General features: G+C 30.5%; 1 protein-coding gene across 5 annotated transcripts; it reads right to left on the bottom strand.

The window, feature by feature from the left end:
• Positions 1–4073: 4073 nt before the first annotated feature.
• LOC105769166 (uncharacterized) lies at positions 4074–12993 on the bottom strand. 5 transcript variants are annotated; one of them, XM_012589623.2, is made up of 15 exons: positions 12666–12993; positions 12281–12454; positions 12005–12056; positions 11794–11901; positions 10395–10479; positions 9459–9513; positions 8704–9099; positions 8233–8292; positions 7842–7940; positions 7639–7749; positions 6170–6241; positions 5938–6054; positions 5456–5605; positions 4731–4831; positions 4074–4634 (listed from the first exon to the last, which is right to left on the bottom strand). In XM_012589623.2, exons 1-15 carry the CDS (start codon positions 12726–12728, stop codon positions 4304–4306), a joined length of 1974 nt encoding a protein of 657 aa, XP_012445077.1. In that variant the 5' UTR covers positions 12729–12993; the 3' UTR covers positions 4074–4303. The 5 variants fall into 5 exon arrangements, with proteins under 5 accessions (XP_012445077.1, XP_052487141.1, XP_012445079.1 ...); XM_052631181.1 differs by lacking the exon at positions 6170–6241; XM_012589625.2 differs by lacking the exon at positions 12666–12993 and having other exon boundaries at positions 12019–12056; positions 12281–12391.
• Between the last annotated feature and the right edge of the window lie 2563 nt (positions 12994–15556).

Genomic DNA, 15556 nt, shown 5'->3' with positions numbered 1-15556 from the left:
TCCTTAAATTTTAAAATTTTAATTTTGATAACAAATAATAATTGCTAAATCCTTTAACTGATTTTTTATTAATAATGTAAAGATAACAAGCTAACATGTAATAATGTATTTATTGCATTAATTTTTAAGAAAACATAATTTAAAACTATTGTTTGATCATGCGTAAAAATTCAAAATTCAAAAATATAAAAATTAAGTATCATAGTACAAAACAAATAACAAAATTTAAACTTAACTTTTATAAATAGTTCGGATTATAGTTTTGAAGAATATTTATATTATAAAATATTTTTTCATAGATTTATATTATAAAATAAGTGTTTTTTTTTTTATGATTATCTGCACTTAAGATCAAAGAAACTCTTTAAAAAAGAGTTAATGTTGGGGCAGACTACAACTTTTGCTGTCAAGAAAATAACTTTTTCTTAATGGCTATTATTTTAGTATGGGAATATGGAAGAGAGAGAGGAAGAAAAACATTGTGGAGAATGCAACCCACAGCAAAAAATGGTGTTTTCCCAAAAAGATAAGTTTGTCATGTTTAAACAAAACACATATTCCCTATGCACCATTTTGTTTGTGTTATGTTTTGGTGCTGAATTATAAAACATAATTCACTACTTGATTTCCACAATTTTTGATTGACTCTGTCTGTTTTTTTTTTAAACCAAGGTTTTTGTCTCACTTTTTTGGTTTTATGCTAAACAGAACTAGTTCCAACAAAGTTAAGTTGCCAAGCGGGATTCACGTGATGGGAAGCAGAGGGCAAAAAGCCCGTAAAACAGAGGGTCAAGGTGGCGCAACCCACACACGGCGGTGCAGTGGTCCAAAACTTTAGAATGAGTTAATTAGTAGGGAGGCAAATGTGGACCGAAATTTTGTGTAGATTTGGTTGGAGTGAGAGTGGTAGGGCATTTTTCACGTATTGTCTGGGGGGTACTACTGCTTTGTTTAGTCAATTGAGTCTTATGCGCATGCGCAAATCGATGTGGGAAGTGAGTCCAATTTAATGGGGGTGTTGGAGGGGGCAAATTGAATGGTGAATAAAATTATTAGATGAATTTGTCTACCACTCACTCACTCAAAGTGCACTTTGTGGAGCGAATGAGTCGTGTTTTTTGTTAGGCTATTTTCATTAGAGGTCCCCTCTTTTTGGGTTATTAGATCTTTTTAAATATTTATTAAAAAATATTTATTTCTTTCAATAATTTAATAATTACTTTTGAAAGCTTTATTAATCCAATAGTCTTTTTTTAACTAGAATCGAGGGAAGTCAAACTCATTCTAGGAAAATTTTTTAAAGTATCGTTTGTTGTGAGTTGATGAACCCTTCAGCGGTAATCAGTATTGTGCTTAGAATGTCTATAATCGATTTTATCTTAAGTTTTGTTTCCTGACTCTATGAAAAACCTCGAGGTGTTTAGATCTCATAAAGAGCAAATGCTTACACATTTTCTTAATGGGCGAAGGGCTCCCATTCCGTGAATCCTTCAATGCTCTCCATGGAGTTTAGAAATAAAATTCGAGAATAAAATTAGCATAAACATTCCAAACATAATACCAACTACAGTTGAAGAATTCATCAACTTTGGACCAACAATACTTTCAATATTTGTCTGAAAGTGAGTCTAATCTTTTTTAACAATCAGTAAATTTAAAAACAAAAGTATATGGTTAGGGTAAGATGAAAATGTAGAGTTCAAAAAGAGGGATGGGGACATGATTTGTCGGTTTGGATTTTGCTAAGATTCTGTAATTACAAGTGGAAAAGCATATTTGAGATGGGAACTTGGCCTGCCCACTTCTCACTGACTCTCATCCCCAGACTCATATGAAAAAAATGTATGCTTTCTTTTTATTCGAATGTGGGATTGACAGACTTATAATTTTGGATATTATAAAATAAATAAATAATATACCAATTACCATATAATGTTTGAAACGTAGGAAGAAAAAAAAGGCAGAAGTGCTTTAAATCAAATTAAATGTAGTGTCTTCTTGTCCCTTTTGGCATCCGTCCTTTTCTAAAAATAAAGCCTTGGACAAAATTCCAACCAAAAGGCCTAGAATATTTTACTTACAGGTTGATAAAAAAAGTTTTCAAGGGAGAATTTTGGGACCCAAATTCAATTATGAATTACACATCTTTTCAAGTATTTAACGCTTTGGGTCGTTTTCCAACCAACCATATCTTGTTGGGTCGGTCTATTAGCATCAATTTTTCTTCTTTAATACTTTCGAATATTGGAAAAACCTATTCATATACAAACCAATCTCCGCATGAATCGTTGTTAATTAAATAGTTATTTTCTATAATCAAGTGACTAAAACAAAAACTTATCAATAATTGAATGATTACGAGGTATAGTTTGCCTTTTTTTTATTATTACAAAGAGGCTCCAGTATCAAGTTTGATTCTCCTTTCACAACCGATTTAGCTAAAAGGTCAGCAACAAGCTGATTTTATTCTCTACTAATTTACTCTTTTAACAGTACATGAGGGGGAAAGAATACCCCACTTTTGGCCAAACAAAGACAAATGGCAATTGTTATAACAGCTAAATGCTTTATTGTTGCTTCTAGTAATTTAGGAAGAACAACGCCTGCATAGTATACCTCCATTTTCCCATTCATACAGTTGTTGTTTTGTTTTGTCTTTTTCTTATATGATTACTAAATCAAACATTCACAGGGCAAAAGAGTGGACCAAAACATTAAATTGTTGGCCATCGTCTCATGTGAATGTTGTCATTAACAACGAACCTTCTACAGGTAAAATGCGATAATCAAGGTAGATAATAGGGGATCCACCCATTTCGGAAGCATGCCATTTTCAAACTACACTAATTTTTGTACAAATGTTTTTGGAACATCACATTCTTATATGTCCCAACAAATTAAATTGCGTTGAAGTTTGATTGCCGATCCCTTCATTGGTTTCCACCATTGTTTTAAAACATTGAATTAGATTCAACAAAAAATAAATGACTTGTCTTCATTTAAAAATAAATAAATAAATGACTTGTCTGTACCAACAAGTTTTGGGTAAATTATATCTTTAGTAACTTCTGTTTGCTTAAATTTATATTTTGATCATCAAACTTCTAAAATTTATTTTATAACGACTTACATTATTAATTTGTTGTGTTATGGTCAATGAGCTGTTGGTGTGACGATAAGCTGATATAGTACATTAATATCATCATTTCAAATGAAGATTTTAGACAAAATGTATATATAGTCCCTGTATTTTTCTTTTGAGCAATTTAATTCATTTTCTTTTATTTTCTTCTAACTTTTCCTTTTCCTTTTTCTCTTTTGAGCAGTTTTCTTTGCTTTGCTTGGGAGGAATGTAATGAAATGATTATTTAAAAGAAAAAAGCTAGAGAGAAAGAAGAGACTGAAAATTTAAAAAAAATAAAGGAAAGTTAAAAGAAAAGAAAAATAATTAAATTATTTAAAAAGAAAAAATTATATAGGGACTAGATGTAAATTTTGAATTAAAATTTTAAGTCTAAATAAATGATTTTAGGATGCCACCCATCACACCGTTAATAATAATAAATAATAGCAATCATAAGATAACAAAACAATAATGTCAAAACTTACCTCAATATTTAAATTTAAAACTTCTAGTTTTATATTAAAATAACTAGGTACTTATTTGATTAATTATTAACAATCTACAATATTCAATGTTTTAAATTAAATAATATAATCAACGTTATTTCAACCCTCGATATTTGCTTATATGTGGGGAATCTGAAAATTAATTATCTAAATAATATGCAATAATCTATTAAAATATGTCACAAGTCTCTGACTGTTTACAAAGTTAAAATATAATTTTATTTTTCATATTTCAAAATTCAAGTTCGTTATTAACATCGATAATATTTTTGTTAAATTTATTGATGTGACATTTTAAATAATAATAATAATCAGTAACAATGTAACTAAAAATGACACTTAAAGTTAACAAAATAATCTTAATTGTATTAATAGTTGGAGTTGAATTTTAAAATCTGAAAAGTAAAAAGACTAGATTCCAAAAAATAAGTGTAAGAACTAAATTTAAAAGTACATAGAACCTTCTTGGTCTTCAATAAAAGTGAAGAAACGGCAATACAAATCCACCAAATAATCTATTTGCGAAAATAGAAACTAATTCATGCATGGCATGTTGCCGTTTAAGGGTCAAGAAAACATACTGCTATCATTTCCTCATCTATTGAGGTTCATTGTTTTGTAAAAGAGAAAAACGGTTAATTGCATTTCATGTAAGCTTGTTGGGGATAAACATTTATAATACTGTATCATCTAGCTCAGAATTGAATAAAAAACCATCTTCACGAGGCAATGAAGGTGGAGTTCCAGGTGGGATACAAGCAGAGCCATTTTCACCAGCACATAAACATAAAGCCTCTGCATCTCTGAGGGTTACATCAATGTCAATATGACCACTCAGTTCATTGATGAACTTTAAGAGGGTGTCAAATTCCATTTGCTCTCCTATAATCTTCCCACGATAGCGCTTCAAGAGAGCTACGCATACGTACAGATGAAGGTGTTCAGACAAATGATGTGTCCACAATACTTCCCATAATCGCATTGTTTGATCATATTCGAGTTCCCTGATAAATATGTTGAGATCATCACAAAATTGGAAAGAGATTAAAACTATAATACGTCACATCAAGCATTTGCAACATATGAATTAAGAGTCTTACCTTTTGAATTGTAATAGAATCCAGCGGAAACAGATGAAATAATTCAAGCAGTCCTTCTGCTTGAAATAGTTATGCAATGGGGCATCTAACAACTCCACCAGCTGCAAAAATAGAGGTAAAGTTCAAAATAACGATACTGAGACATTTAAACAACATGCTTAAAATAGTGAGAATATGAGAGTGGATAAAAGAGAAACTTTAAAAGGTCAGGTGTTTACAAGATCTAAACTCAACAAAGAGAGGCTAAACATAGGTAGAATAATAAGATAAGCATGAATGATATGAAAATTAATCTTAAAACAATATGAAAAATATATACAAGTGTCAGAGGCACCCATTTATAACTAGGGAATGATTTACAACTGTTTGGAGTTGATTGGGGAAAAAAGGAAGAAGCTGTGGGATGTTTGAAAATTGTTTTTTGCAATACCAATCCATCCAGAAGGATTGGTACTGGTATTGATCCAGGGGCCAATCCTTCCTCTTGTACTTTTTTAAAAATTGTAACAGTTGGAAGCCAAGTAGTAATCCTAGGACCGACACTCTTTTTCCCTGCAAAGTTAGTTTACATTCTGTTTTTATGGTATCATTACTAGGTTAGATACATGCTTCTCAAAGAAAATGTTCTTTTTGAGAAATCTTTCGAGTAAAAGATATTTTAGTACCATTTTAGCAAATAACATAATGACCCAAATACTTTGTGAGAGAGAGAGAGGAAACAGAACCTTAGATAATGCAAAAAGTTGAGAGTGCATGCCATTTTGGTCACGATTAAAATTGGGACCAAGGCGTTCCATCAATGCCACGAAACACCAAAATGATTCTGATTCATCCTCCATTACAAATAAAATCGGGGATAGCAGATCGCTCATACCCTGCAAGAATAATAGAAAAAGCCTAAAACAACATTTTACAATTAAATTATGCTCGTATATAAAAAAAATTATACCATAGATGTTCAATTATCCTTAAAAACTTTGAATAAAGTTTTAGATAATGATACCCACTTAGATACATGTCCACTTTTTTCAACCAATAACACAAATATCCAATTTAAACCACTATTCTTGTTGCATTTAATAACACAAAGATTTTTCATTGAATCAAATAAAATAACCAACATAAAAACCGTAGCATACTGTGAATGCAATCAACTTATTAATGACAACCAACAAAAAGAAAAGTAAAGAATATCCGGAGTAATCACCTGACAGTAACCAAGATCGAAGTTATAGAAAGAGTACGTTAACAAAACATTATGTAAAAAACTCAAATTTGCATTGCCATCCCCACCATAAAAAGAGATCGACCTGTCCGTCCTCACCTTAAAAAAGACAAAGTGGATGCATTGAACTTAAAAATGTTAGAATTGCACTAATACACTTTTCAAAAGAAAAAATATATAAAACTCTGAAGTCAAACATGTGAATCTTACATACCACATCTTTCTCTATAAGGCCTTTCCTCTCCCTGAATTTAGTAAATCTTTTTTCCTGTTCAGGAGAGATACTCTGCCAAAATATTCACCAAACTCGTACTGAGCTTCGTGTGAAAAGAAAGTTTTTCCAAAATGAGGAGATAACTAACAGATAAAACGGTGTGGCAATGGTTTCAACAGGTGTAAGAACATTATTTAACCGAACACTCACTGCATGAACCTTGCTAAGTCCCATCAAATAAACTACAAATTATTCTAACCAAACATCAGGAATTTGGAATAATGTTGAGCTTATAACACAAATAGGTATTTTTGTCACTAGAGCATTGCAAGCTGAAGCAGTTATACCTTTAAGAATTTATATAACATCTAGAATAAACCTAAAAATGAAATTTGCTAACTTACAGCATCTAGTTGCCCCCATTTTGTAATGAAGAGAATGTTGATAAAGATAAAATAACAGCCAAAAATGTTCGCTCTAGATTTTTTTCCTAGTACAATATTTCTTATTCAAGCATCCGTCACAATGACACAGATTTTACTTTACCATACTCATAACAACTTAAAACTAAGTATCAATAACTGTCTTTTTGGGCTTTCCATTATTAGTCCATGTAATCCAGAAAACGAAATATAATTAACAGAGTACATGACATAGAACAAGAAATTCACAACTCAATTTCCAGAAAATATCAATAAACCCTAAAAAACGTAAAGTACCAATTATAACCCTAAAGCCCTAATATAAGAAGATAAGTAAAAAGATAATTGACAATAAATGACCAAAATTACCTAAAATATCTAAAACAACCTAGATAATTACAAATATTACAAACAAACCTAAATAACTTGGACTCTTAATTAGAATACCTACATTCTCCATTATGCTTCCAACATTGAATAACCCCAAAATAAATGTCATCTCTAGGGTGAGATCATTTCAAGTCAATGATTTTGCTTAGAGTCCCCAATAAACCATATATGCTGCTCTTACATGATAACTGTGTTTGTCTTTATAAGAAGCACTTTACTGGTTCGCCCTCCATTTGGATGCACGTCTTGGAGGCATGCAAATTAGGTAAAATGTTGCACACCTACCTCAAAGGCAACCGACAATCCCAGCACATAGATTTGTAAAAGAAACCACAAAGTCAACACAAGCTCCGCCCCTTCTCCAAACCCCATTCCCCTCAAAAGGAACAAGTGATGCACCATTAAGGCAGCCCAAAAGGTGAGAAAGAAAAATACTATTTCCAAGTACCAAACAAGTCATCTCATAGAAGCAATAAAAGGAAAAGTATCATGTCAATAAAGATCATTCAAATGTGTCTTTCACTGAGAAGAACCATTTTTTTGAGCGGCAAAATTTTTGATTGCTTGTAAAGATACAGATCATTGAAACTAAAATTTGATAAACTCTAATGCAAGGAAATATTGCTGCATAATAACTAGAAAAAAATTACTACAAACCTGCCATTGGTTTTTTATAATCTCATATTCTGTCTTTCTGTTAGACCTTTGATATTCCTTCTCGGCATATGTTGATTCATATGATTGATATCCCAATAATATTTCCCAGACCTAAATCATAAGTATGATCTCTAAGTTTAAGATTGATTTTAAATCAGAATAATCAATCCACTTAGAATTCCTTGCATGGTATAAATACTAACCTCTTTTCGTAATTTGTGTTCAACTCCTCCATAAAATATTCTTTTTCTTAAAGCTTTTGAATCCACCACTCGCCCTTCTGAATCCAAGAAGGTGGCCCACTGAAAATCAATTAAATTTAAAAAGAATAGTATAATAGCTATCACATAATAAATCAGATGCCATGGAAAAGAACACATGTAAAGCATGTAGTAACTTCAAAGATCATGCAAAATGGAATCTATAGCACAGAAAAAAAAGGAAAATGTATCACTGATCCATTCCCTTTCATATACTAAGAGACTGGTGATCAAGGTATGACCCAAAGAAGCCTAATCAGAAAAAAATGTCGAAAATAAATGAAGAAAAGTAGATAAGAACACAAAATAATAAAGTCTGCATCTAGTCACTTACCTCTTCCAATCCCAATGGAGGTTGTCGGGGTTTTCCCCATGCTAGCGAGAGTTTGTCTAACTGCCAGAAAATAAAGACAAAAACATATCAACTTGAGATGTAAAATCTATTGCAAAAATGAAACAATAATACACAACGGTTATGGAAGTTAAAATTCATACATATTAATATTTGGTCCACCCCATCTATCATTCTTAACTACACCACATTAGAGCACACTTATCTAATAGAAAATTATACTTTTCCAACACAAACTAGCAATACAATAAATTTCATTCAGTAACATTCATACTAACTACTGATAGGGTTGCATACAAATAGACAAATGAGAAAATAAACTTTATTACAGTTTTCAGTTTTCTACTGTGATAAAGTACCATTGCTTCTTAATTAATTGACAGTGCAATCCAAATGTATAAACCCAAACCTATTTTGATGTGCAAATAATTGACAAAGGGAACAAACAGTTACCTCAAGAGGATCTGGAGGAACAGGTACAGGAAGTTCCAGAACATCATCACGTGGTTTCTGACTAGAATCAATGGTAGACAGGTTAGAGCTTCCCCTCTCAAAAAGACTAAAAGCATTGCTAGGAGTTTCCCAAAATAACTGTGAAGTTGCTTCTCGGGCAAACTTGGTTACAAGAGAAAATTTCTCCAAAAGTTGCATTGATATGTCTCGAGCAGGATCATGAACCTTTTGCCTTTCTCTTCGATAAAACTGACGAATACTAGGACTTCCATCAAGGACATCAACATCAGTCCTCTCTCCATTTTCCTGTGAAGCAGACTCCCCACCTGAAACAGGCGTTGATGGCACAATTGAAAGGGAAACTGCCCTGGGAAGCTCCAAGGAAGACAAGGTTCGCTGTTACGAGCAATTAGAAGGTTTAAAATGAAGTCAACTCTCTACCCGTATATAAGCAATCAACAAAATGCAAACAAAATAAAATGGTATATCCAATTAGAAAATCTTAGTTCACCAATTGAAAACAACAAAATGCAGATAAGACAATTTTAGTTGGCACAATGACACTTAGAACTGCACTTAAAATTAACCTTTACAAAGAAAAAAAACATATTCACCAATTATAGTATTCCTTAGTTCCCATATTGGACCAAAGCTATGGGAAACATTGTTGCTGAAAAGTTAATGAACTATGTAGCAATTACCTAAAGAAATTTGTAGTGAAAACAAGCCAAGCAGGTAACTTAGCATGCACAAACCTGCAGGGGGTTTTGAAAGTCATTCACAAGAAATACATTAGCATGTTCTGCCGACCTGAAAATAAGATGAAAAATAAGAACCTCAAAGAAATCTAACAATAAATCATTAGTATTAAATTGTCCACTAAAGACATAGAAATAACACCAAAATATTCAAATGTATGACCATAATTGAAGCATAATACTAAATGTTTCCAAAAAAAAATTCTTTTGAACTGAGAAGATTTAGAACTGAGAGAATCAAATGAGTATGAAGATATATGTATTTATATCACTAAAATTCTTCCCTTTAAAAAACCCTTCTCAGCTTATGTCCAAAGTCCAGACACATGCAAGAAAATTTTCATTTTAGGCAAAGGGCTTCATGGCACAATTACCATTAAAAATAGTAATTATTAATTAACAATCACACGTTTTTTAACAAAAAAATGGCACATTTGACAAAAGAAAAATTCTCTATCGTAGCAAACTCTTCATGATGAAAAATCAAGACTTATACTATAGAAACAAATAATGCAAAAACCATTGTTATTTTCTAGAATCAAGGAAAATCCCATAATAGGGAGTCCAACAATCTACCATATCTACTAAGATTTTAGTTTATAGGTCATCACTGAAAAGAAAGTTCAGTACGAAAACATAGAAACAAGCATAAAAAGATTTAATCAACCAAACTTCAAAACCAAATGACTTGTACGGTTACCAATTCTGTGAGACAAACAAAAATTAGGACAAGTTTTACAATATATATGATTTTTTTTTCTTAGTAACCTAATTCCTTTACATATATTTCTGTGTTCCCGTTAGATTTAATAAGAAAGAATAAGGCGGACCACACTTGGTTAATTTCAAGATTACATTCTTGGTCTAGGTACTGTAGCAAGGACTGTAAAAACCTTAATCATGAACTCAAAATTATCTATAGCACAAACCAACCTCAGAAGGACAACGTGTTGTTTTACTGTAGCAAGGAACTCTCGAACTCCTCCATTATAAAAGTAAAGGGGAGGAAATGCAAGTCCTGTGAAACAATTATTTTTTTTAATAAATGTAAAGGCTAGCAGACAATAAAACTAGAAATGAAACAAAATGTAAAGATAAAGATTTTAAATAAAAAATGGAAATAAATCCATGGGGTTAAACCATTGCATCATCTCTTAGCAATCATCAAAAGGAATTGCAAAGACTAGCAAGTAGAATGAATAGTAGTATTTTTATACATTTCCAACTAGCCAACTAATAAGTGGTTTTTCAGGACATTTACCGAGCATTTACATGCATGAAATAGCACTATAGCACAAATATGTCGCAGTAGCACTCAGAAGTTTCTGTGCCTAGTAGTCTTTTCAACTTTCAGGTAAAAGTAGCCAAGCAACCAGTATGCTAAAAAGAAAAGCATTAATACAAAAATTACATTTTTATATGGTTAAACCAAACCAACAACCCTAAATCCCAATAAATTTCCAAATGTCCAGGGAAAAGATTTACTGTTAAGACATAATAGAGATGTAAAGCAGAAATTTTTACACAATCTTATAAAGAAATTTAGATGACAGAGACACAAGTTTTCTTAAAGCTTCACTTCAGCTATTTATGATATATGATACCTATTACAATGCTTTAGCATTTTCAAATTATGCATATTTTCATTACATGATCAACCATTCCAGGTTATTGCATGCAGTATCTCCTTTGGGTTGGTTCAGTTTAGTTATAAAGTTGTCCAATGATTTGACCTCTCATTTTTCCATCGTTCATATAAGGCACCAGACTCTATGAGGGAAATAAATAAGCGAGAGAATGAAAAAAGAAGAAGATAGGAACCAAATCTCCAAATACTTTGCTAATTATCACTTAAAAAACTGATTAAAAAACTATAAAAGTAAAAAATTATCAGCTTCTCTACTAATTGGTTCTATTCAGAAGGTCCCAAAACCAAAGACAACATAATGTGCAGTAGAATCCACTATCTTCCTTTAAGAGTGTTCTGAGCACAATATCGGTGTACAATTGAAACCACACCGCCTTTATTATCATTTGATGAAATTCCCTACATATGCACAACACAAGCAAAATTATACAACATATGACATTAAAAAGTGGCTCCTCCAATTGCAACATACTTTCATCAAAATATCCTAAGAGATTTTATAAAACATATCTCTAAAAATATGGCCTTAAACATATAAATTAGTTTGTATTTAAAATATATTTGTCCACTCACATGAAGACCAACTGAACATCATATGTACATAGAACATAGAACTTCATAGGTCAACAATCACGACCTCTTATACCACAAGCCATAAAAACAGTATAGTTTGTGGTTCCTTACCAGATGACAAAACAACGATTATGTACTGCCATCCAAAAGCTGGAGTGTGTCTTCGAATAGACCTCACATCAGCAAATGGTACCGCCCTAATGGTATAAAGATTCATATCTGTGTGATAAAACCATTCAACAAAATTTTCAGCGAATGATATAATCTATAAAAAATTAACAAGTGCATAAGACATTCGAATCAATAGTCCAAAGCTGAAAACCTTTCTCAGACAACCTTGCATTTGTACTTTGCCCTTTGTATGGAATCCATGTCTACAATCAAATACAGCAAAACACAGATAAAATATGCTAAAATGATACACATCCTATAACTATTTGACGATACAAATAACCGGAACAAATGATGCAAGGCAAATAGCATTATCAAAGCTCTAAACAATCTTCATGGCATGTTCAATTCATCAATGCTAATTATAATTAAAAAATTATACATGACATGAGTAAATACAAATGCTTGAGAATTAATTGATTATTACCATGAAAAGAGAAGAGCTTTGCTTAATTAGCTTTAATCTCCCACTAATCCGTTCAGATGCAAACTGAGTAGGATGAATTGTAACATTATCCTTCATATAAACAACTTCGGCTCCCTCCGGTTCATTTGACGAGCTTCTTTTTCCACTTTCGCATCGCATCATGCTAGCCGATCCCTGCGAACAAAAAAGAGAGAGTTAAAAACAACAAAACCAGAAATCAATTCAAGAAAACTAATAAAAATAACAACTAATTATGTGATGGAATCGCGCAAAAAGAGAAAAAAAAATGAATAATGAATAAAAACAATTCAATTAAATAAAAAAGGAGAACAGAGGGATGAAGTTGAATGTGAATGTGAATGTGATATTGTTTCATTTAGCTTACTTGTTGCTGAGACGCGGCGTAATCGGCGTCATCTGATAAATCGTGAATCTCTGTTTCTTGCATCGTTTAGGGATTTTTCTTTTTTTTTTTTTCTATCTCTCGTTTAGTAGTGATTTTTAAGGGAAGGATAAACCTTGTTTTTTAGCTGTTTTATTTTTTAATTTATTACTGTTACTATTATCTTTTAGCTTCGAACTTCGAAGGAAGGAATGAGAAGGGACGAGGGAGAGGAGGCGAGGAGGAGTAGCAAGCGGAATCATGGTGCGACCCTCGTGAACGAGACTCGTGGATAGTTTCTCAGAGGAAGGCAATTAGATTACATCCTCCCGTTTTTGTTTATCTACCTTAATTCCTCACTATATACGAGTAAAATATTATACTTTTTACAATATTTTCTACTTTTTTATATACAATGATAACCCGTAAATCACAAATTTAAAATAAATATATTAATATATACTAAAAATCCTATTACATGTGAAAATCACAAATTTAAAACATAAATATTGTTTAAAAATAATATATAATAAATAATTAAATGTATGGTGTGAAACTAATTAATTATAACATATGAAATATGTACAATGTTAAAATGAAAAAAAAATTATCATAATGTTGACATCAATCTTGAGCCGGTGTTTCGAGCAACTTGTGACATCAACTCAATCAAATTATTTATATATAGATACTATCAATTAAGATGATAAAGTGTGTATAATAAAAATTAAAATATTAAAATAAAGCTTGAGATAAGTTATAAATTAAAATTTTATTAATCCAATTAATTCGAGTTTGAATTTTATCTATACATTTTATTGATTTTTAAGTAAAAGATTAAATTACCTTGAATAATATAATTTATTTTAATTGTAAAATAATATTCTCTTAAATTTTTAAACGAGAAGGTTTAAGGGTCACACCAACTTAGTAAAATATTTAATAAATAGTATAAATATAGATTCAAATAATTAGATGAAAAATAGTGTATATATATTTGTATTATAATTATATTTAAAATATTATGAACTTTTTAATATATTAATAATTTATCTATACTTATTTATTAAACCATTAACTGAGTTGGTATCATTCTCAATTCGGTCACCAATTCGGTCAAGAAATTACGAAAATGTCATTCCATAATTAAAAATTTATATTATTTGAGAATATTTTAGTCATTTCATTTTAACAAAACCTAGTTAAAAGATGCATAATCGCATAAAATGGATTACTAAAGCCTAGAATTTACCATTCAATCAATATTTCATTTTAATATATTTTACACATTTTTTGTTTCAATGTACACAATTTATTATCTACACCAATTATATAATTAGTTTCAAACTATATTTTCAATTGTTTATTGTATGTTATTTTAAACAAGCATTTGTGTCTTAAATATTTAGTTTCCACATTCAAATGCGTGTGATAAAATTTTTAGTATTATATAGAACATTTTATTTTTGTGTTATATCTTCAAGAGAAATATGTAAAGAATGAAAATGTGATGGTTCATGAAATAGAAAATATGTGGAGAGTCATAGATAAAGGTGGTGTTCTTACTACATATGAGGTATGATGAAAAGACCTAAGCAAGGGCGAAATTAAATTGTAATTTTTAAGATAGTAAAAATGTAATTTCATAATTTTAATAGTTTATATATTTGTAATTTTTTAATGATTAAATTAATTTTTTATCATTTTTAGTGAATTAAAGTGCAATTTTACTTTTATTAATTTAAAATTTTAAATAAATTAAATAAAAAATTATTTTAAGGGGTTGGGACCTACGAGCCCCTCTAGCTACACCTAGACCTAAGGTCATCCCAAGACTAATGGTAAGTATTTATATGTGATGGTAGCCCCCTCTCTTAGCCATGGGTATTGACATGTGTACAAAATAAATCATGTTTTAGTTGATCACTTAAGAGACGCCATGGTTAGGCAAAATCCAATGTGCGAGACAACTAACATCAATCATTAGCAAAGTAAATGGTAGAAGTTCCAAAGTGTGCACGTAAGCATATTCACAAGACTTAAATTTTAACAAAATGCTACTGTTAACGAGATTATGATTAACAAAATGATGGTGGCGAAATTTATAACTTATAATCAAGTTAGAAGTTAGAACAAATTTTTAGTAGGGCGGAATGAAATTTTAATTTTTTATAGTCTATATTTTTATAATTTTTAAATGATTAAATTAATTTTTTATAATTTAAGGGGGCAAAATGTACTTTTTCCATTACTAATTTAAAATTTTAAAAATATTTAAAGAGCTTAAATGACAATTTTTCATTTTAGGGGGCCGGGGTCATGCCAGCCCCCTAGAATCGCCTCTGCTTATAACAATATTATTATTTTAAAATATTAAATCTTCACGTAAGTACAACAATAAAAAAACATTTTAGATGATTTTTTAAAATTTAAATAATTAGATACAATTTATTTTATATATAATTCATAGTAGTTCCTAGTTGAAAGAAAAAAAACACATGTAACTTTTGAATTGCAAGGCTTATTAAAGATACTGGTAATGATTTATAAGATCAAAATTGACATCTATGTCCAATTTTTAAACCTTATCGTGAAAACTCATTCTTCTCCAAATTTAAAGTAAAATGATTGTTGAGCTGGAAAAAAACCTGTTAAGCTAATAAAATCTTAATTGAATCATTAAATATCGATTTTATATATAATATTTATTGTAAGAAAATGATGAAAAACGAGACAGAATTTACAATCAATCATTATATATAAATAATTAATTGAACCATTACACTAATAAATACCAATTTCTCGCATAATAAAACTTCAAGCTTCTACCCTAAAGTCCTAAATTTTTCTTCTTATCCGACTTTAGTGAGATTTTATCCAAAATGTTTTTATAA

This window comes from Gossypium raimondii, chromosome 5, assembly GCF_025698545.1.
Source record: "Gossypium raimondii isolate GPD5lz chromosome 5, ASM2569854v1, whole genome shotgun sequence".
NCBI lineage: Eukaryota > Viridiplantae > Streptophyta > Magnoliopsida > Malvales > Malvaceae > Gossypium > Gossypium raimondii.
The sequence above is the reverse complement of the archived record's forward strand: the minus strand, read 5'-3'. Positions and strand labels throughout refer to the sequence as shown.